The sequence below is a fragment of the Protopterus annectens genome, chromosome 13.part0 (assembly GCF_019279795.1).
Source record: "Protopterus annectens isolate FY-2018-M chromosome 13.part0, PAN1.0, whole genome shotgun sequence".
Lineage (NCBI taxonomy): Eukaryota > Metazoa > Chordata > Ceratodontiformes > Protopteridae > Protopterus > Protopterus annectens.
Genome location: NC_056747.1, coordinates 543,884,032 through 543,905,795, shown reverse-complemented (window position 1 = coordinate 543,905,795; position 21,764 = coordinate 543,884,032). Strand labels below are relative to the sequence as shown.

The 21,764-nt window shown below is 37.2% G+C and overlaps 1 protein-coding gene across 2 annotated transcripts in view; it reads right to left on the bottom strand.

Moving 5' to 3' along the window:
* Nucleotides 1–21,764, bottom strand: part of LOC122787456 (septin-4) — a 1,249,948-nt gene that overhangs the window by 2,230 nt on the left and 1,225,954 nt on the right. For both annotated transcript variants that reach the window (XM_044054187.1, XM_044054188.1), the window contains one exon: nt 5,824–5,923. In XM_044054187.1, coding sequence (XP_043910122.1) covers nt 5,824–5,923 — 100 coding nt within the window. The remainder of the gene's footprint in view (nt 1–5,823; nt 5,924–21,764) is intronic.

The window sequence follows — 21,764 nt, the reverse complement described above, 5'->3', positions numbered from 1 at the left end:
TACTATAAATTATCTGTAAAAAGTTAACAGTTTTGTCCTAAGGATTAGTGGTGGCTATGTGACAAATAAACCCAGCTATTCACTGCCTACTATCTATAACTCTAGAAATTAGCGCTTTGGTTTCTGCAATTCACTGTTAGTGATTAAAGTGCATTCTGTGGTATAAACCTACAGCCTAGCAGCAACTACTCCCCAGTATGTGCAAGTCCTGTCTAGTAACAACTCTTCAAATTAGTTGTGAGAAAATATCAGTACTTTGTATAGTATAGCCAACGTTCATCTTTTTTTCTAAATATTGCTAGATTAGCTACCATCTAACCTAACCTCACAATAGCATCCTAAATACCTCCCTTATAAACTCTCATTGTTTCTTGTAGTAATCCCCTTCCAAACTCTGAGTACTACAACCATCTCCAATTCTTCATTTTCTGCCAACATGGCTCAACAGTCATCTTTCATCCAATCCAGGGCCACTGTTATTAAATGTTCGAAGGAAGTGTAACAATTGCCTTATGCTTAACTGTTCCCTGGTTAACCATTTGATAGTACAACCTGTGAGAGATGTAAATCTTTAAGAAACATGGAGGCTGACATATCACACCAGCCCACTGTCAGTAAGAGCCTCATTCATAGCATGCCACTAGACCTACAAAGTATTTTGAAGCTGTAAAGAAAGTTTTGCTAAAGTCTCCTGGAACCCACTGTAAAAGATACTAGCCTTTAGAACACAAGGCAAAACCTAGTCCCTCTACACTCACACATACTGCAAATCCACATAGCTCACCAACAGTAACTCTGAAAGCAGGCCTAAGCCCATAAAGCGTACTAAGGCTGCTTTCACACAGGGTAATGTTTCAGTCATAAGTGACTTTATGGTTAGGCATACAGACTCCACACTGACCAGACTGAACAAGAACAGGGTGACTGAAAGCTGCTTGTCCAGTTTCAGCATTTATGACATCACATGGACCATAAGGCCACTTAAAACAGACAAATATAACTATGTCCTAGTGGTGACTCATGTGAGAGTGAATATCCTGACTTACTCTACCCAGAGAGAGATGGCAGAACTTACTAGGCATGCATTAGAGGCAGGTAATACAATGATCTCGAGTTGTATCTTGCCTTTGCACAGAATTAAAACTGGATACCAAGAGAAGATAATTAGTTTTAACAAATAACTATGTAGTTGGTGTTATTTTTAAGGGGACCAAATATGTGTCAGTCTGGGGATGACATGGTATATAAGACTTCCCATTTCACCAGGGATGGCTTACATCTCTCATGCCAATAGCTTACATCTCTCTTACCAGGGCTTCTGCTTATAGGCTAAAGTTTTTGCTATCTCCATGGTAACCTTTTTAGGCACAGTTCTGCTAATGGTCATTCCAACATAGTAAACACAAACTCAAATTTGAATAATGTCAAAGTGGCATTACTTATTGTTAGGAGTCTAAATAGGAGGATGCCATAACATGAGGCTGTTCTCAACTCAAGCACTTTTATAACTGTGTAGTTACTGAGACATGACTTCAGTGCAATGAGAGCACTTATCTGCACATGGATTGGTGCCTATTATGTCTTCAGGTCCTCTGGTAACTGCTGGTGAATATCTGTATTTGTCAGAAATGTTACCACATCCTGTAACATTACCCACAACCTACCCACACACTCGTATGCTAAACCTATCCCTACACCTAAACCCAGTCCTACACGTTAGGCTATTAAACTCCATTCCCATAACAGTATCAATATGCAGACAAGTTATGTCTGCAAATTACTGGTCTTTTGCATTCAGAAAAGGAAACTTTCTTTTTATTTATGTGATGAATACTAGCATACCCGTAAATTTTGGTGCGTTAATAAATTACTCCTACTCTTTTTGATATGGGATCTTTTACATGCACCTGAGCTATCTCCAGTTTAGGCAGATGGGGCCTTAGTTTAACATTTCACCTGAAGGGTGGCACACTCAGGAGTGCAGCATCCCCTTTATATTGCACTACAGAGTCAGTAGAGGAAATTAATCCAACTAAGAACCAGCAGCACGTGTACGAGTTCAAAAGGCAACCTTGGGTAGAAACACAAATGGGTCAGCGCAAAAGCACTAATACTACAATACTTAAAATTCAGCAAGTCCAAAGATGCATACCATAGAAAATGTATTATAAATCACATGAAATCAGAATAGTTTTTGGTTTTCAAACACTTTTGGAAATAAAGATTGTCATACTGTAACTCACGCAGATATACATTTTTTTCCCCAGGGGTGGTGACTGGAAAACTGTTTTATTAAAGAAAGAACTGATGTGGTAGTTAAGATTAAATGCCACTACACCCCCAGGACCTAATGAAAAAGTGTCCCTTAAATCAGTTCTTAAGGAGAAGGCAGCTACTGTGTAATTTATTCTACGTTTTGGTGGATTATTGAAGTGTTTTTGTTACCCGGGTATTGTCCTGATTTTTTAGGTTTGAGGACTTTAACATTACATAGCAAACAGTGTCAATATACTGGGTTACATTCACTTATCAAAGGGAAAAAATTGTTTATTTAAAACGTTTTATTCAAAACTTCTGACATAATTACAGGTGCCAGTTAAAGCTTAGGTGACTGGGATAGGATCCATTAATGGTTAACAACAGAGAGAAATGGATGCAGTTGTTTAATTGATGGTTTTATATAAGGGTTGTTAAAATGTGGAGTTTTATCTGATGACTTTTCACTCTTGAGATGAAAGTGCTTATCCTTGTATTGTTTTTATTGATATTAAAGTGCTGGCAACCCACAGACTGTGAATTGAGGCTATTTTTATTGTTCATTTTTCTGGTTTGTATGAGGATGGACAACTACGAGGGTACAAATGGAACCCAGTTCTTGTTTTTGTGTGGCTGCCTCTGGATTTTGAACAGAATATGGCTGTTAAACTAGATATGCCTTCTGGCCGTTATCTTTACTTATTTAGTTATTATTGGCAGGTGGCAATGCTGGTTCTTGTGTTCCTGGAGAGAATCAAGAAACTGAACATGAAATATTACTGCCTAATGGGAGCAGTCATCATGACAATTTGCATTCCAGCAGCATTGATGTTATGGACCTTATGACTAGTGGAGCAGGTGAGTGTACTTCTGTTCACTGTGTTGTGCTAGGACAAGGAGTGGTGAACATGGGGAGCGGTCTTGAAACAGCTGCACTTTTGCTGCCATTTATAGGTGCAGATCTCCTCTTGCTACTTGAGGTAACGGTTTTCAAGACTGGCTTATGGCAGAATTTTCTTTTTCATTGAGCAATGCCAACTGTTCTGTGGAGGAAGATTCTTCCAGCTTGATTAATTTGATTACAAGCTTGGAGAAAAAAAAATCAAGCTGCCTGGATAACAGTATGAAAATCTTTATTTCCACAAGTGTTTGAAATCCAAAAACATTCTTTTATGTGACTTACAATAAATTTTCAATGGTATACGGCTTTGGACTGGCTGAATTTTAAGCATTGTGGTATTAGTGCCATTGCGGTGAAATGGTTGTGTTACTGCCCAAGGTCGCCTTTTCAACTAGTGCACTTGCTGTTGGTTTCTAGTTGCTTTATGCACTAGTTTTTTTTTTATTTTTTTTATTTTATTTTTGGTTGAAAATAATCCAGTTAGTTAGTGTGGGAATGGAATCCACAGCCTTCTGATCTTCCAAGACCAAAGCCAGATACATTACCTGTTGAGCTACTGAAACTCAGCCACCCAACACCTCTTTCTGGTTCAAGTCCAAAGTACTACTGATTTTTCTAGTCAGCTCCAGTGCTTTCAATTATTTATTTGTTTTTCTATTGCTCATTCATTTTCCTTTGGAACAATGGAAATGTTTCCCTGGCAAGTTCTTTCTATGGGCTCTGATAATGTCAGAAGAATGAGACGCAGACTCTTCTTCTGCTTCCTGGCTCACTTTTTGCTTGATAAGCTTCTTATTTCTTCCTTAGCCTGTTTTGCATCTAAAAATATCTTTTATCCTCCAATCAAAACATTTTCTTAAAATAGCTGCATATAGCAGGTTGAATCTCGCACCTTCCTCTTGACACCCCCTGATTAAAGGGATACACTTACATCTCTTCAGCCTGGTATATAGTTAATAGTCATTTACTACAAACTCTGGTGTCCACAGTTTTTAATATTTGTACTTTCTGTCACAGTTTTGTCAGGAACGTCTCTTTCTGCTGGTATGACTGCATTGTTATTAATACAGTTCTTGGCTGACTTCTGACAGCCAAATTTGTAGCATTCAGACAGTGTCCTTTTTTAATTAACAAAATCCAGATGAGGAATAGCAGTTCAGTTATTTTTTAGTAGTTTCATAAAATGAATGCAGTCTTTGGTTTCTCTGCATGTTCTGTCTTCTAACTGTACTTTTTTTTAAGGTTTTCTTGAGAAGCCTCATATTCACCTCATCTTTCCTTCATTTCAACCTCTTATGTTTGCACTTTTATAAGCTCTTCTGAATTGTTACTTTACTTTTCTTCTATTCTTTATAACCTTATGCCATTTGACTTTATATATTCATCCAGTACCTTATTTATTTTAAACACCAACTCAATACAATTAATTTTTTTATGTGGTTTTTCACCAATGTTTACTTTATCCAGTTTCCATACACCATTTATAACAGGCACACTATTTTAATTTTTAGCACTGTTAATCATCGAGTACAATGCCCCATTTGGCATGTACCTCGCTAGACACCCACAACAACTGTAGAGGCTACAAACGTACCTCACAAAGAGGATCCTAGGCCTTAAACACTTGTCCTATATGGACAGGCTCAAAAAACTCCAACTATTCTCTGTCTCATATTGCCAACTTAGAGGCGATCTCTGCTTGACATACAAAGCCATGTCTGATCCAGCTCTGTTAGAAATGCTACATCTAAAGATATCCCAATCCCTCCACACCACACACTCCAGTGACCTCAGCCTCATTACCACAATCAACAGAACGTGCTGGAGGTACAAGTTCATAACCCAGAGACTGTCGTTGCTATGGAATAGACTTCCCATACATGTCAAATAGAGCACCTCACTGGCCCTCTTCAAGAGAAAGCTTGATGAGTGGATGGGAAATAGAAAATTCACCCTGGGGATCACTCCAGTGGCTCTACTCGACAGAGGCACTGGGAACTAAGGTTGGGCGGCACAATGTCAGGGTGATCCTATGGGCTAGGTTTGTAAAGGCTCCAGGGCCATTAGCCTAGTACACACCTATGAATCCTTTCTGTGATTAATAATGTTTCTGACCTAACCAGTGTTTCCTCTAAGTAGTTGCATGCACTATTTTTATTCTTATAGCTAACGTTTGGATTGTGTCATGATCCCCACTTTTGGGCAGGCTGGCCATGTATACCTTTACAGGTTGTAGTTTAATCTGCTGTTTTCTACATACCAGTGATGCAGTAAAAGGCACACAGAGCATCGTTAGAGTTGCCCCTCATTCATACTACTTTAAGGGATAGCCCTAAAATGCTGAAGTGTTATGGAAAAGTTTTTCCCATTGTAGTATGAACGTTACTGTATAGCAGGAAGATGAAGATTTTATATCTTCTTAACAGATAGTGAATTAGTTGTTCCCAGGCTCAATACCAAATACCAAGGCACACTTGTACACACACACACACACACACACACACACACACACACACACACACACACACACACACACACACACACACACACACACAAGCACACAAAAATCATCAATTTTTGTTCTTGTTTGAAACAAATATATTAAAACACTCCGTGTTCTGTAACCATTCATCACTGCAAGGAACTCTCATATGATTTTCTCTTACCTCCTCGTCTTTCTCCCGAATAAGTTTTTCTGTCTCTATATCTGTCACAGCAGGAACTATGGGAATTGGAAAGTCTGTTCCACTCTCTCTTGTCAGCTTACTGTGAAATATTAAAGAGTCAGAGGTCAGAAATCAAGTTAGCAGATCCATGCAGTTAGGACTGAAATGCAAAATGTGCCTTTATCAGAACATCATACATAAGGACACTGATGCCAGCAATTTATCTTATTTTACCACTTGCAGTTTGCAATGGAATAGGTGTCAGGGGGTTGGTGAGAAGGTAATCTTGCCTGCTAACACTGGTGAAAGATGTCTTCTTACAGTTCTGGTAAACTGGATTTAATAAGCAGCATAGGTATCGGAAGTGTGTGTGTGTGTGTGTGTGTGTGTGTGTGTGTGTGTGTGTGTGTGTGTGTGTGTGTGTGTGTGCGTGTGCGTGCATGCATGCGTGTGTGCGTGTTAGGAAGGGGGGTTAGTAGCGTAGGGGATCCTCCAGTCCTGCAGCAAGGTGGTTGCATGTAGTATGATATAACAAGATAGGCATCTAATTGTACTTGTTCAGGCATGTGGTAATATGCATATGTAAGCAATGCACAGCCATTTTGTTACCACAGCCTGGAAAAACAAAGGTAGATTTAATGAGAAAATTACATTTGGCTGTTAGTTGAAGGATCACTCTCAACCAATCAGTCCTAGACTCTTGGGAACAAATTTAGTTGCTGTATGTGAATAAGCATAAGGGTGGCACAGTGGTGCAGCAGATAGTGCTGTTGCCTCACAGCAAGTTCTCTGGTTCAATTCTCAGCTGGGGTGCCTTCGCTGTAGAGTCTGCATGTCATCCTTGTGTTCAAATGGGGTTCTTCCCACATTCCAAAGACATGCAGTAGGTGGACTGGACACTCTAAATTGGCCATAGCAGTGAGTGTGTGGTCTGTGAGAATCTACCGCATCAGGGATATCCACCCGGTGGTGTAAATCTTGGCTGTAGATTGTCACTGTATAAGTGACACCCTGACCCCATGTACAGAAATGGGACAAAGGGGTTGTGGATGGATGGATGTGAAGAGGCAATCACTCTATACCTGTTTAATTGACATGACAGGGGATCAAAAAATAGAAAACAAGACTTCTTTAGATCAAATTACAGCAAATCCTCCACTACTGTGTTTATAGTAGGGTGAAACAATGTGCTGTCAGAAGTAAAATAATCAATCTGGTGTCCTTATGAGGTCTTGTCATCTGTGTTCTAAGCACGATGAGTGTTAATGATGCTCACTTTATCCAGCGCAGCAGTAACACAAAACTTCTAACTTTTACATGACACCACTCTGGCTGCATTAGAAGTCCTTGAAGTTCTGAAGAATGTGGCTAAAGCAACAGTGTTCATGCTGATGATCTTATCGTTGATCTTCAGAGTAACATAGCTTGTGATATCCATTGCACAGCTACCATGCTGCCCCAAACCAGTTCTCATAGTACTAAATGTTCAGACATATATGAGATACGTTTAGTAACTGGTACATGTACACAAACTAATTCATGCACACTAACAGTTATCAAACTACATCTCCTGACTACATGTCAATAGAAAGGGAATCGGGTCCCCAATTAATATAATATCAAAAGACAAATCTGAAAAAGTGGAAATTTCATATGTCCTGTTTTCTTGACTGCCCAATTAGCCTATCCCACCCTGCCTTGAATGATTTTACTTTTATCCATGTCAACTAATCCTCAGGTAGCTTATTCTAATTTGCAACAAACCCAGTTATTTGTTTCACCTTATTTTTCCTCAATTTCTCCTGCATATGTTTAATTTTGACATGCAGATGAAGGGAAAGATTTCATAAAGTCAGAACCGTGGAGTGCACTTTCCACTGATAAAACACTGCTGCCCTAACAGAATAATAATGCTTTACACTTGAATAAAGATGAGCACGGAGGAGGAGTGTCATTCCCCCAAACAATCATTAGAGTGCGTATGCTGCTCACACCTCAGGCTACATGTTAGTTCAGTGATGGTGAATCTTTTGGGCTCGGCATAAAAAATTTGAAAAATGCCTATCTTGACTGCTGGTATGTCACCCCCCCGCCTGGTGAACAAAAGAGAAACAATTGTTTACACATTCATTTATTTAAAAAAACTACAGTCCAGTAGTGTGTGCTGCTATGTATTATAAAAGAAAAAGTGACTTATAATAGAGAAAACGATATGTGCTCTGATAATTGGACTTAAAATAGTGCACCAAAAAATTACCCTACTTTTAATAGTAATTTTGAATTGAATTGGAAAAAATATAGAACATACTGCATTTGATTTGATTAAAATCAATGACTTCTTTTGTTGCTGAGTTTTACTAGATAAGTGCATGGTCACATATTTCTTGTATTTTTGTTTTTATTCAGTTTGTTTGGTAACTCAGGTATTGGTGAATGCTGGTATGTCACCCAAAACGTCGTGGTGTGTCACCTTTGACACGTGTGTCATAGGTTCACCATCACTGTGTTAGTCACCCTTATGTGAAATGTATACTGCCCATATTTTTAAGGTATGGCTCAGAAAAATAATATGATTTCTTAACATGCAGGACAGGTGAGTCATGTAATTCATGCAATATGGCAACAAACCATATATATATTTTTTGAACACAGTTTCCATAGGAACATCCACAGTGCTACACATGCAATCAAATGACAGTTTGCAAATCGTGGCAGTCATAATTATGGTCAGACCTGAGGCTGAACAAATTTGAACACAGTCACAAATAAAAAACACTGTGACTGACTTACTAGTCTGACTCATAAATAAGTCGTGGTTAATTTTTTGAACAGTCTTTCATTATACCATGTTTGCACCTTGACAGCCTTCAGAAGCACAAGGATGGCTGCCCCTGCTTAGTGAGGCACTCTGCCAGCTGCTGTTTGGTAGCTGGCCATAAGAAATGGTGAATATTCTGAGTTTAGGTGAGCTCTTTTATCCTACTGACTTACAGAAGAAGCCTTTTTTCCCCACAGTAGGCTATGTGGAGTTGATTGTCTCAAACAAACTGTAGCTATCTTTGCCAGATTGTAAGAATGTCTTATTTTAGGTCATAAGTTGTGAGTATATTCTTACACAAGTAATTTTGATAGCAACTCCAAGGCACAAAAATTATTAGCACAACTAAGGCAACAGAAAATAGAAAGGGCTGTTACCAAACTTAAGGAGCCTTTGCCTAGAAAAATTACCAGAGACCTTAGAGGTATTTTGGAAAATCTTTGAAAATCTATATAGAGTAGATGAATGGAGAAACCAAGAAAAGACACATGGAAATATTTATGGAAGACTTAAATATGCCAAGGGTACAGAAAGATGAGTCTCAAGAATTAATACCTAAGATGGAAAGGGATGATATAAAAAGGATCATGCATAATCGCTCAACAGGGAAGTATCCATGATCAGATGGTATTCCTGTGGGAAGTTTTGAAGAAAGTGATACAGATCTGGAAGGTTTTGTTTAATCCAAAATCACTCAGTCTGGCACATTGGCCCAATAAAGGCACAGCACACCTACACCAAAAAGGTAATCAGTAGCTGGAAACCACAGGTTTAGTAATACAACAGTTTAATCACAAGTCCACAGATTAAGTACTTTCATTCCTCACAGGGAACTTCATCAGAATACTTAGTAAAAAACACATTGGCCTAAATACTTCCCAATTAAACATATCATTAGTTACATCATAAAAAAATCCACCATCCATTGGTTCACTAATTAATTGAAATACTTGCTCAGTAAAATACTTTACAACAATAAAAACATAGGTTCATATGTGTGTACTAGGCCAATAGCCCTGGAGCCTTTACAAGCCTAGCTCATAGAAGTGCCCTGGCATCATGCCGCCATTACTTCCTGGTGCCTCTGTCAAGTAGAGCCACTGCAGTGATCCCTGGGGTGAACTTTCTATTTCCCATTCACTCATCAAGATCTCTCTTGAAGAGGGCCAGTGAGGTGCTCTGCTTGACATGTATGGGAAGTCTATTCCACAGCATGGGCAGTCTCTGGGTTATGAACCTGTCCCTCCAGCATGTTCTGTTGATTGTGGTAATGAGGTTGAGATCCCTGGAGCATGTGGTGTGGAGGGATTGGGATTTCTTTAGGTGTAACATTTCTAACAGGGCTGGGTCAGACATGGCTTTGTTAGTCAAGCAGAGATTGCCTCTAAATGGACGATATGAGACAGAGAAAAGCTGGAGTTTCTTGAGTCTGTCCATGTAGGGCATGTGTTGAAGGCTTAGGATCCTCTTCATGAGGTACTTTTGTGGCCTTTCCAGCTGTTGCAGGTGTTTAGTGAGGTACATGTCAAATGAGGCATTACACTCGATGATTCACATATGAAAAAACTAGTAAAATAACATTCTAGTCACATAGGGTACATGAAAAATGTATTACAATCCTAGAAAATAAACTAAATATATATAATAAATATTGGTGGACTTAAAACGTATATTAGAGTTTAAGAACTCTCATTTTTAGAGCTGGTAACAGCAAATAATGGTCATTAACAATATTTTAAAAGGAGGGACATCTTAGAAGAAAGCTATGGTGGCCCTGCTATCCAAAGTGGTCAAAGACCTTTTAAAGCAAACTTCATATGGATCAATTTCAATTCTGAAGCATGAGTGCAAAGAGTCTATGCCTATACTACCTAAGAGAATGACTAAGATCTTAGCAAAACTGACAGGTATGGATCAATATGGTTTTGAGGAGGGGAAGCAAACATCTGACAACATTAACAGAATGATGATGATCCAGAGGGAAGCAAAGTGCAAGAAGACCCCATTATTGTTGGTGAGCCTTGATGCAGAAAAGACATTCAATAGAGTTAGTTTGGATTACTTGACTATGGGAATGGCAGCATTTGTTTCCACTTATAGAATAATGGGGTTAATTAGGATAATATATGAAGAATTATAGGCAATGATCAAGATGGGAGGGTTTCTCTTGGACAATCTGTTTATGACCAGAGGAACCAGGCAGTGGTATCCTCTTTCATTTTTGATATTTGCCTTATACTGAGAGCCATTGGCAAAGATAATAAGGGACTCACAAATTCAAGGGTATAACTGGTATTGTACTCATGAAAAATTTGCCTTATGGGACTTCCACACAAATATAGCATGACTGCATCTCTCCCAGTGTGAAAAAAGAAATTGAGAATCAGGGGCTAGTAATTTCTACAAGCTGCATAAACATGGTGCTGCCACAAGTGAAGTGATAGGATCTCAGAATTTAAAAAAGTTCAACTCTACTTAGAGTGATTGCATGACCTATGAACCTATGAACAATTCAGTTCTCACTTTAGTCTGAATTTATGGGAATGTGATTTTTATATATATATATATATATATATATATATATATATATATATATATATATATAAATAAAATCAACAGATGTTATTATAACAGGGAAAAGCAAAGTATCCATCAGGTTGCAAAATCACAAGCAATACATTTTTAAAACAGAAGTAAACCACATTATTTAAAATGAAGACTTGTTTGTGAAAATCCTAGTCAGAAGTGTGAGTTTGGAACATGGATACTACGAGCATTGCTAGCTTTCCTTTAAAGCATGAGAATGAACAATCATCTGAAACTGTAGGGAAACTACTATTTCTTTATTCATCCCTCCCTTCCTGTCTACCTTCCTTCATTCATTCATGCATTTTCTGACTGAGGTAGACCACTGATTTAAATGGACCATTTTCAAGCTTAGCCTGGGGTGCATGACCACAATTAGGCATTAATTAAGAGTAATGGAAACACAAGTCATTTGGGAAGTGGAAATACAGATGTGCTGCAAAATTTAAGATTATTCATTCAGAGAATAGGTATACTGCAGAGCTAGCATATATATAGTTCTGGGACAACAATAAAACTTCATTAAAAAAATAAAAAAAGGCAGGTAGAGGGGTGGGACATTCCAAGATGGCTGCACACTGATCAGCAGCTTAGCTTCAACTACCACAGTGTGAGTAAAGAAACTGTAATGCAAGGGCTAGGAATTCTTATCAGTTTTAGTAAATTCACTGACTGATTAGTGAGTACACTGCCTGGATGCCAGCAAATTGGAAATTAAGAGATAATGAAAGAAAATTAACAGGAAAAGGTAAAGAGAAGCACTGACTGGGAAGAATCCTGCAGCTCAAAACAGTTCAAGCTCCAGTTTTTGTGCAAAACTTAGCTCACATTAATCTAGAAAAAAATAAAAAAGTCAAATGTGCTCAGAACTGATTAAAATAAATGAAACACTGAAGGATCGTGTCAGCTAAAATAACAAAAAGCTGGAAAAAATGGAAGAAGCTTTAAACATATATTCAGATGAGCTGATAAAAATGCAAAATCAGAGGTCAGAATGAAGAAAAGGCTAGCCGAGTATGAGACTGCTCAAGAAAAGATGTTTCAAAAATGGTAGAATTAGAGGGCAGAGCACATAGGGAAAATCTGGGATTTTCTGCCTTACTAGAGAAACTAGAAGGGACTGATTGTGTTCATTCTATGAAGGTAGAAATAAGCAACCATGCTGGTATTCCACAGAAGGAACTCTCACTGAAAGACCACACTGAGTCTATGCTCCAAATCTGGCCATGAAAAAGCAGCCAAGACCTTTATTAGTAAAGATACAAACCTAACAGCAAAAAGAGTTGATCCTTTCAAATATGTGGCAAAAGAGCAATGTATTAAAAGTTGGAAACAGTGGAGTATTTTTGGAAAATGATTATTCACTGTACACCAAGCAGAAGAGAAACAAACCTATTACCATAATCAGAGACTGTTGAGATTCAAACTGATGTATCCTGCTGTCTACGGAATATTTTTTTCCTGGAGGAGCAGTCATTTTTTGATGAAGAACATGCTAAAGAGGAAATGCAAAAGTTTGTCCACAAAAAGTGAGCCATCAATCACAATAATAAAGCACACTGAGGGACTTTGCCAATGAAATATTTTCCAATGTTCCAAAGGAAAATGCTTGAGAGACCAAGAGATCCACAGGAGTTGACCAGAGGAATCTGGAGTACCTTAGAATTGAACCGTAATCTAGAGTTGGGGGATGGAGATGAACAGGAGGAAGATCAGCAGCAAGGAAATTAGTGAATAATTGTAAGACTGCAAAATATCATTCACATTTGTGAAATAGGGCTGTATAAGAAAAAGTGGAAAAAAAGGACTTGTTGGCTTTGTTAAACTTGTGGGAAACTGAAAAGCATTTGCTTCATTTCAAATCATTAATGTTTGGAAAGGCACTAAGGGGAGGGGAAAAGGAAGGAAAAAGGTAACTGTAAGTAAAACACTTTCTGTCCTTAACAGTATTCCTATGGAACATTTCACAATATAAATTGCATGTTTTACAGTACACCATTTTTTAGTTGTTCTTGCATATGATAAAGTTACTAAAATAAGCAAATGCCTTTTTCTTCATCATCTTCTTGTTCTTTTTTAGTATTAAGAAATGCAGGCATTGCAGTGAAAAAAGAGAAGAAAGGCCAGACAAAGCATATTTAAGTTAATAGGCTATGCTCTTAGATTGTTGAGTTGGGGGGTGGTTTGCAAAAGTTAAAATATATGTACAGCTTTCTCTTATTTTCGCATAAGTGGATGTCTGGATTAAGAGCCTTGGCTTAATCTAATAAGTTTTAAGTAGAAACAAGTAAATATGAGAACACTGAATATAATATAAAGTTCTTCTTTAAAATGTTTCAGCTTGTCACTCAAACTGCAGCAGAGGACTACATTGTTTCTCTTACATTTCCACAGAGACAAGCAGATAATAGGGCAATAAAAGCCAGAACACTGGTTTCTTCAAGGCTAAAAGTTGATGTCTTCTGAAAGCATGTAAATTGTTTTTACATGTGGGAGAGGAATGACGATAAAGCAGGCCAAACACCAATTAGTGTATGTACAAGTGCAGGCAATAACATGCATCTTAACATAGATAACTCCAATTTCAGGTTAATTAAGGCCTGTGTTAGCACTTGTCTATTTGGGAAAAATGTTCCTATTAGGAGGGATGAATTTCATTATTTGAAGCTGTACATGTTATGTATGTTTGCATTAAGTTAACATGTTAAATTTTTGTTTGAGGGTTTTTTTAACAAAAATTCTTGTAAAATGTGTCGTACATTCTACTGTTGATAAAAACTGTATGATGGATTAATCCTTTCAAACATTAGTAGGTGCATGTATCACAAAAGCTGCCATATATAATAGTTGGGAATAATGACATTCCCATAATGGTGACATTTTCCATGTTATCTTAGAATGTGAGTGAATGGTCTCATGGGTATAGGCTAAAAGGAAATAATATTAAATTATATTAAGAAATGCAGAGTGCAAATAGCAATGCTACACGAGACACATTTAGAAAGAAATGAGCATGTGAATTGAGTAAAGGATATCAGGATGGGTATTTAGCAGAATGTCGGGGACAAAGGAAAAGAAGAGTACTTATATTAATTGCTAGAGCAGCCCCAATAGTGATAGAAAAGGGAAAAAAAATACTTATGGCAGATTTGTGGCAGTAAGAGGTTACTGGCAAGGGATAAGGAATATGTTGGCATGTATTTAAATTCCATCTAAAACTGCTGTTATGGAGCTTAAAAAATTTGGGAGAAATAATCAGCTTTCAGCAGGGAATATTACTTATACAGTAGAGAGTTGATTATATGAACATCAATTATCAGAAAAGTCAATTATCTGAATGCAGCCTTTCAAAGTTTTCAGGTAGGAAAAATCATAAAGTCTGAATACGTAAACATTATACATATTTGCGTGTGTGTGTTTTTTTTGGGCTTGTAGCCCGCTCATGTGTGAAAAATATTCTTTATTCATTGAACTCGCTGAATGGTTGAAAAGTATATTCCCTGCATGCAGAAAAAACAAGATTTTAGAAGTTTGTTATCCAGTTCAATGTATGTTTGATTATCTGAATTACCCTAGGTCCCAATTAGTTCAGATAATTGACTCTGTACTGTAGGTGGGACTGGAATTTGATTTGTAGCAGTGTAGATATATCTGGGGGGGGGGAGAAGGAAAAATATAACAAATTAGGAATGATTTCTAAAGAAATTTATGAAAGTATTTGGTATGATTAACATGAATTATGTAGTAGGAACTCCAGAAAGAATTTACATATTATTCCCAAGGTACAATAACTGGGTTAGACTAGACAAAAGTTATATTTCATAGGAAAATGTGCATTTAAGTGAGAACTTTGACATACATCTAGTAACTATTTCAGATTGACAATAATTATTTATTTTATTTATTATTTGTTAACCGGGAAAGTCCGACTTGGAACAAAGCCAGTTTTCAGCAGAGGCCCGGAGATAGAGAGGCTGCAGATGCATGTCTTTGTAATGTGGGAGGAAACCAGAGCACCCGGAGGAAACCCACACAAATGCAGGGAGGACATGCAGACTCCACACAGAAGGCATTATTAAAATAAAAATGCATGATAATAAAATAAAGATAAGACATTGGCACTTCCCTACCTTCCTGTTAAAAAGAGATGAATTTAAGGACAGTATAGTGGAAATTATTCAGGACTTATTAGGGAAGATAGAAATACTCCAGAAGTTATAGCTAGTCAGTAGAATAAAATAAAAGTGGAGTTTACAAATAAGGTACAAATAAAAAGAGAGAGCTGGTTAAGAAGTATCAATAATTATGTAGAGGGTCTAACAAAGGTTATAAAGCATTGTAGAATAAGTGGAATCTCACAGAACAAGAGGCACAACTGCAGAGTGCTAAAGAGAAAATCAGGGAGCATCTGGATAATATGCACGAGTTTAGAAAGGTTGCTGTTAAGCAGCTGTTTTTTGACAATAACTCCAGAACACAAAACTTTTTGGCACAATGACTTAGACAACAGAAAGTAGAAACAGTTGTTACAAAACTTAGGGAGCCTATAACCAAACAATAAATAAATAAATAAATAAATAAATATAAAAAATAACCAGAGATATTGTAGAGGTATTAGAGGTATTTTGGAAATTTCATATAAATTTGTATAAAGCAGTGAAGTGGAGAAATCAAGAAAAAGCACAAATGGAAATATGGGAGACTTAAATAGAGCAAGGTGAGGCTCAACAATTTATAGCTAAGATAAGAGATGAGATACAAAAAATGGTGATGTGTAACCAAACTACAGGAAAATCTGAAGGAATAGATGGTACTCTAGTAGAAGTTTGGAAACTAGTAGGAAAGAAAGTGAGAAAGATCTGGAAGATTTTGTTTAACAGTATTTTTAAAGGAGGCTGGCTCCAACATCCTGGGAAAAAGCCATTGTGGCTGTAATACCTGAAGCTGGTAAAGACCCAGCAGATCCGGCTTTATATAGGCCCATTTCAGTTTTAAACCATGATTATGTAGTGTTTATGTCTATAATAGATAAAAGAATGGCAAAGGTGTTGCCAAAATTGATAGATATTTTGTGGAGTGGAGGCAAACATCTGACAATACAGATACCACAATGATCCAGAGAGAAGCAGAATGTAAGAAACTGCTGCTGCTGTTGGTGGATATTGATTTTATTAGTAGGACAATGGAAGTATTTGTATTCCCTTATACAATAGCAAGGTTAATTAGGAGAATATATGATGGGTCATAAGCAAAAATTAAAGTGTGGGGGTCCCTCTCTGATAACTTGTGTCTGAACAGAGGAATCAGGCAGGGATGACCTATTTCACTTTTATTATTTACTTTAATTTTTAGAGCAATTAACAAAGAAAATTAGGGACTCAGAAATTCAAGGATATAATTGGTATGGTAATCAAGAAAAGCTGACTTTATTTGTAGTCAGTAATATTTTGTACCTGATAAAATCAGAAAAGAACACTGCAATGTTCTGGAACATTTTGAGACAGTTTCAAGTCTTTTTGGGATAAAAAAATTAATGAAGATAAAACAAAGGCCATAGCTATAAACTATGTACCTGCACATGAATTGTTTCAGCATTTAGGAGTATGGATTAAAAATGAATCTGTTATGGCAGATAAAGATGTATGGGAAGAAACCAAACAAAACATAATATTAAAACTAAGAAACTGGAAGCTCTTCTTTACTGATATGGATAACAAGATACAAGCAGTGAAAATGTTTTCAGTCCCTTTAGTTTATATACAGGTCAGGCATATTTTTATCAACAAGAGGAGAAGTTGTGGCCAGTCTTTTAATAAAGAGTTGAAGGATTTTAACTAGGAGGGTAGAAGGCAATGGTCAAGTGGGATAAGCCAATCCTTCCACCAGCTGATTTGAAAGATATTTTAGAGCTGCACAGTTAATGCCCATATACATAACCCAAATTCTTCCAGAAATAAGAAGATAATGGGATTTTTGGATGCAGGCCCTTAATGGGAATAACAGCCATACAGAATATTATATTCATAAAGTTGCAGAAAGTGTTCTAAGAAGTAAGCCAACATAATAAAGGAGTAAGAAGATTTTGCTGATGACTGCAGTTAGAGGTACAGACAATAGGCAAGAGGGCGATGTAATTTACTGGAGAAAACTGGCAAAGGAACCAAGGTATTGGGGGCAAATAACTAGAGAGGGAAAGGTAATAAAATGGGAAGAGGCCAAGAAGACATCTGGACTGCAGGGTAGACACTGCCTTCCCATATTAGAGTATAGACAAAGAGAAAGGGATAGGGGAATCCTGAGTGTAAGATCTACTCTGGTAGAGTTTTTAAAGAGACAATAGTAGGGCATATAAATATGGCACAGTAACTAAATGGATCAATTAGAGGAGGTTAGAAAAGTTTGGGAAGTTAGACTGGATAAGCAATTCATAAGGAAACAATGGGAGGACATATATATGGCTCCCAAGTATGTAAAAAGTCTAGAAGATTTAGGATTTTTGCTTGCAAGTGTTTATGGAGGTATGTGTACACCCCAAGCTGATGCCAAAAAATTTTTCCTCAAGTACATGGCAAATGTTGGAAGAGTTATGGGGAAGAAAGAGGTGACTGGAAGCACATTTTTGGGAGTGTAATGAGTTGGCAGACTGTAAAAATTCCCTACAGAGAACTCTGTCTGAAATATTGGGTGATTAAATGGGTGTAGATAAGGAAATTATTTTATGAGCTGGGATACAGGATCTGAATTGCCTGCACATACTGAAGCCTTGTTAAGTTTGATTCCAGTGACAGCCAAAAAGGCAGTTACTGGAAAATGGAACTCGAAATCTAAACCAACTGAATTTGACATATTGAATATTGTAACAGAATAATAGAACTAGAAGTGGGATCTTTAGAAAAGGATAGGAGTAAATTACATAGAAATAAATGGAAATTATGGACACAGTACACGTAGAACAATGTTTTGTAGGAGGAATGAGGTTTAAAGGAATGCAGGAATTGATCAATTTATGCAATGTTGGATTGATGATAATTATACAAAAGAATATTTGTGATATATAATGTTTTCAAATGGGAATGTGTTAATATGGTTTGCTTTGTTTTATATAAATGTATGCTTGCCTGTGTCTTAAGTAATAATTCAGTAAAGGTGTTATAAAAGAAAAACTTGCCCTGTTTGCAGATGAAATTATTTCGTACTTGATACATCTAGAAAAAGATATTTTAATGTTATGGAACACTTTGACAGTTTCTAGTTTTTTTAGTATATAAAATAAATGAAGATAGATCAGATGTTATAACATGAAACTATGTCCTCACTTATGCTTCGGTACATTATGTGGGCATGATAAGAATTATTTAGGTGTATGGATTAAAAGGATTCTATTACAGCAGCTAAGGATATGTGGGAAGAGAATGAACAATAGATAATAAAACCTGAGAAACTGGAATTTCTTGATTATGGATATAGCTAGTAAAGTAGACACAGTGAAAATGTTTCTAGTCCTTTTAATATTATACACAGGTCAAGTATATTTTTATCAACCAGAGAAGAAGCAGCGGATCATAATTAATAAAGAGTTGAAGGAAGGTAGTTGGGAGGGATACAGGTCAAGAGTTAAGTGCGAGAAGTTACTTCTCCCTAGAGAACAAGGTAGTTTAGGACTACCAGGTTGGAGAGGATACTTTTACTTTAGAGCTACACAGTTAAGAGTGGTATACATAACAAAGGCAGGAGACTAAATATCAAAGTAGAATAAAACTATGTTGAAATGGGAGCTCAATAAATAAGGAGAGAGTTGGATTTTGGATGCAGACCCCTAAAGAAAACAATAGTAATCATACAGAATATTATATTTACAAATATTCAGAAAGTATTTTGTGAATTAAGCCAACAAGGGAGTAGAGAAGTAAATTTTACCAGTAGGGATGATTAGAAGCAGAGTCATAGAAAAGGGTTCTTTTGGTTAAGTCAGTAGTACTTTCTTTAACTGCTGAATGATCAAATGAAAAGGAGCAGAACTTCTGCCAACACTGACGTTTTTCTTTCTCTCCACTGTTGTGCAACTTTGCAGTATGTATGGTTATGTTCAGTGGGTATTGGGAGGGTGGGGGTGGGGCTTACCCCTTGCCAAAAAAGCTTGGTTCCAAGATTTAGGGAAACTTGATTCTCTGTTATTTGATTGTTCAGCAATCAAATGAGCTGCCAATCAATCTATATGTATCCCATAGACAACAAGCAAGAGGGAGCTGGAATTTAGTGGAGAAAATTAGGAAAGGATCCAAGGTATTGGGAAGAAATATACAGGGATGGAAATTCATAGAGTAGAATGAGGCCAAGCAGAAGTTTGAACTGTGGGTTGGAGACTGCCTTACCTACCAAGGACTGTAACAATATAGGCAGAAAGAAGGACAGAGGAGAGTTACATGAAAGGCCAGTTCTGTTTGAGTTTTTAGTTGAGTCTGGAACAGGAGCTGCTGTTGAAAAAAGCATAATTTGTACGGCATAATATAATAATGCATGAGAACTATTAGAATTGATAAGGAGACTAGGAAATAAGAATGCAAAGGTTATATACAAAGGAACACTGGAAAGATATTTATATGTCTTGCAAGTAGGCAACTATCTGTAAAAAAATATTAAATCTTATAAGTAGATAAAAAACTGAAGGTGGGATGTTTAGAAAAGGGAAAAAACTACATAGAAATAAATGGAATCTTTGGGGACAATACATGCAGAGCAATGTTCAGGAGGAGGAGGAGTGAAATGTTAGAGAAGGCAGGACTTGAACAATTTATGTAATATTAATTTGAATAACAATCAAAAAAGGAACAATATACAATGCATGTAAAGGAAAAATCTTTCCAATGGTTTGTTTTATCTTTTATAATCACATGTCTACCCGTGTCACTGAGTAATGTGTGAAATTAATAAAGGTGGTTAAAAAAGTTGAGGGCTTAGTTAGAAAGACTGCACTTCTGATGCTGCCTGACATATCTAGAATTTTTACAGCATGAGTACTTGCACCACCCTTCTAATTATTTTTGACTGTCAACACAGGTGTGAAATGTCCTCACTGCCCATAAAGACAATTAAATGTCCTCCTTGAGTGTACATTTCCAAGTAAGGGCATCATTGAAGACAACTAATTTCAGGGATTCATCCATTCCAGGAATTGGAATTTCAAGGGTTAGGTTTACAGATTGGATTTTTGTTAACAATCATCTTTTCTGGCATATTCTATACTAGCTGCTACACATGAGACAGCAGCAATGACATCAGGTCTACTGCTTGGCAACCCACATAATCTGACCTATTTTCAGTCATGATGTCCTGCTGAACTGCTGTTGAAGGTTCTATGACAGTAGGATGAAGGGTTTTCACATAGTCCTTTGGCTGTACCAACAGTCCCAACAATGGGGGTGATGTGCAATCCAACATAACGAAAGTGATCATATCCTTGGTGACCAACCCAAAGGGTGACTTTTAAATAGGGAATAACTGACCTGGGAAAGCCTTGTGAGCCACCACAAGTTATCTACAGAGTAGGTAAGTATTCCAGTGATGTTATTGTCCTCATCTAACAAGTACAGTACCGCAGGATCTACCTGTGGGATTCTGCCACCAGACCTTATAATAATGTATTTCAACTTATTACACCAGTAGAATACTCTGCCCATCATCCCACACATCTCACCTGGTAGAGTGGAGAAGTGGACAGATATAGGCATCAGGAGAAAGTTCTGTACCTTGTAAGAATGCACATATAACATCCATATAATGATCTTTCCATTAATATTGACAAACTACATCTAGAAGGAGATGCAGATACTTTGATGCATGTGTTATTGAATCTTTTGGTAGCTCTTTCTTGCAAAGCTCTTTTTAACCCCTTGCTATAGCTACAATTTAAGTATGATCCCTTTACGATTTCTTTGGGGGTACACATGCACCTAGTTGGGATGTCTTTTGTGCCAACAATTTCATCTCCCTTACAAACATCTTTGTTTTTCCAGATACATATCTCATCCTGATTTGCTGATTTAAATAATACATCATGTTCCACACAGGAGTCTAAAAGCTATTATCTGGCTCGATCTTTGTCTTGTCTCTTGAGTAGCATAATATGTCAGTACAAGCAGTATGTCAAATTAGTTTAAAAGGGTAAAATTAAAGTTAGCTATCTTCCAGACACCTCAAGGAACAGAAGAAACCCTAAATGTGGCTATAGCTACAGTGACCACTGTCCACAGCCTCTGTAATATTTTCAAAACAGTTTATTAGATTCAAGAGACAGGACTTGCTCTTCACAAACCCAGACTGAGTTTGGTCTAGATCAGTTGAGTTCCCTGTGTCTGCATAAGTGAGTTATGACTTTGCATATAAGTTTGTTGAGGCTGATGGGTTTATAATTACCTGACTTTGTTGAGGGGCAGCCCTTGTATAAGGGAGTCATAGTGGCTATGCTCTGGTCATCAGGGACAAACCCTATGGCTAGGCTGTGGTTGAACAGTTTAAGTAGCTTGATAGTACATACCTG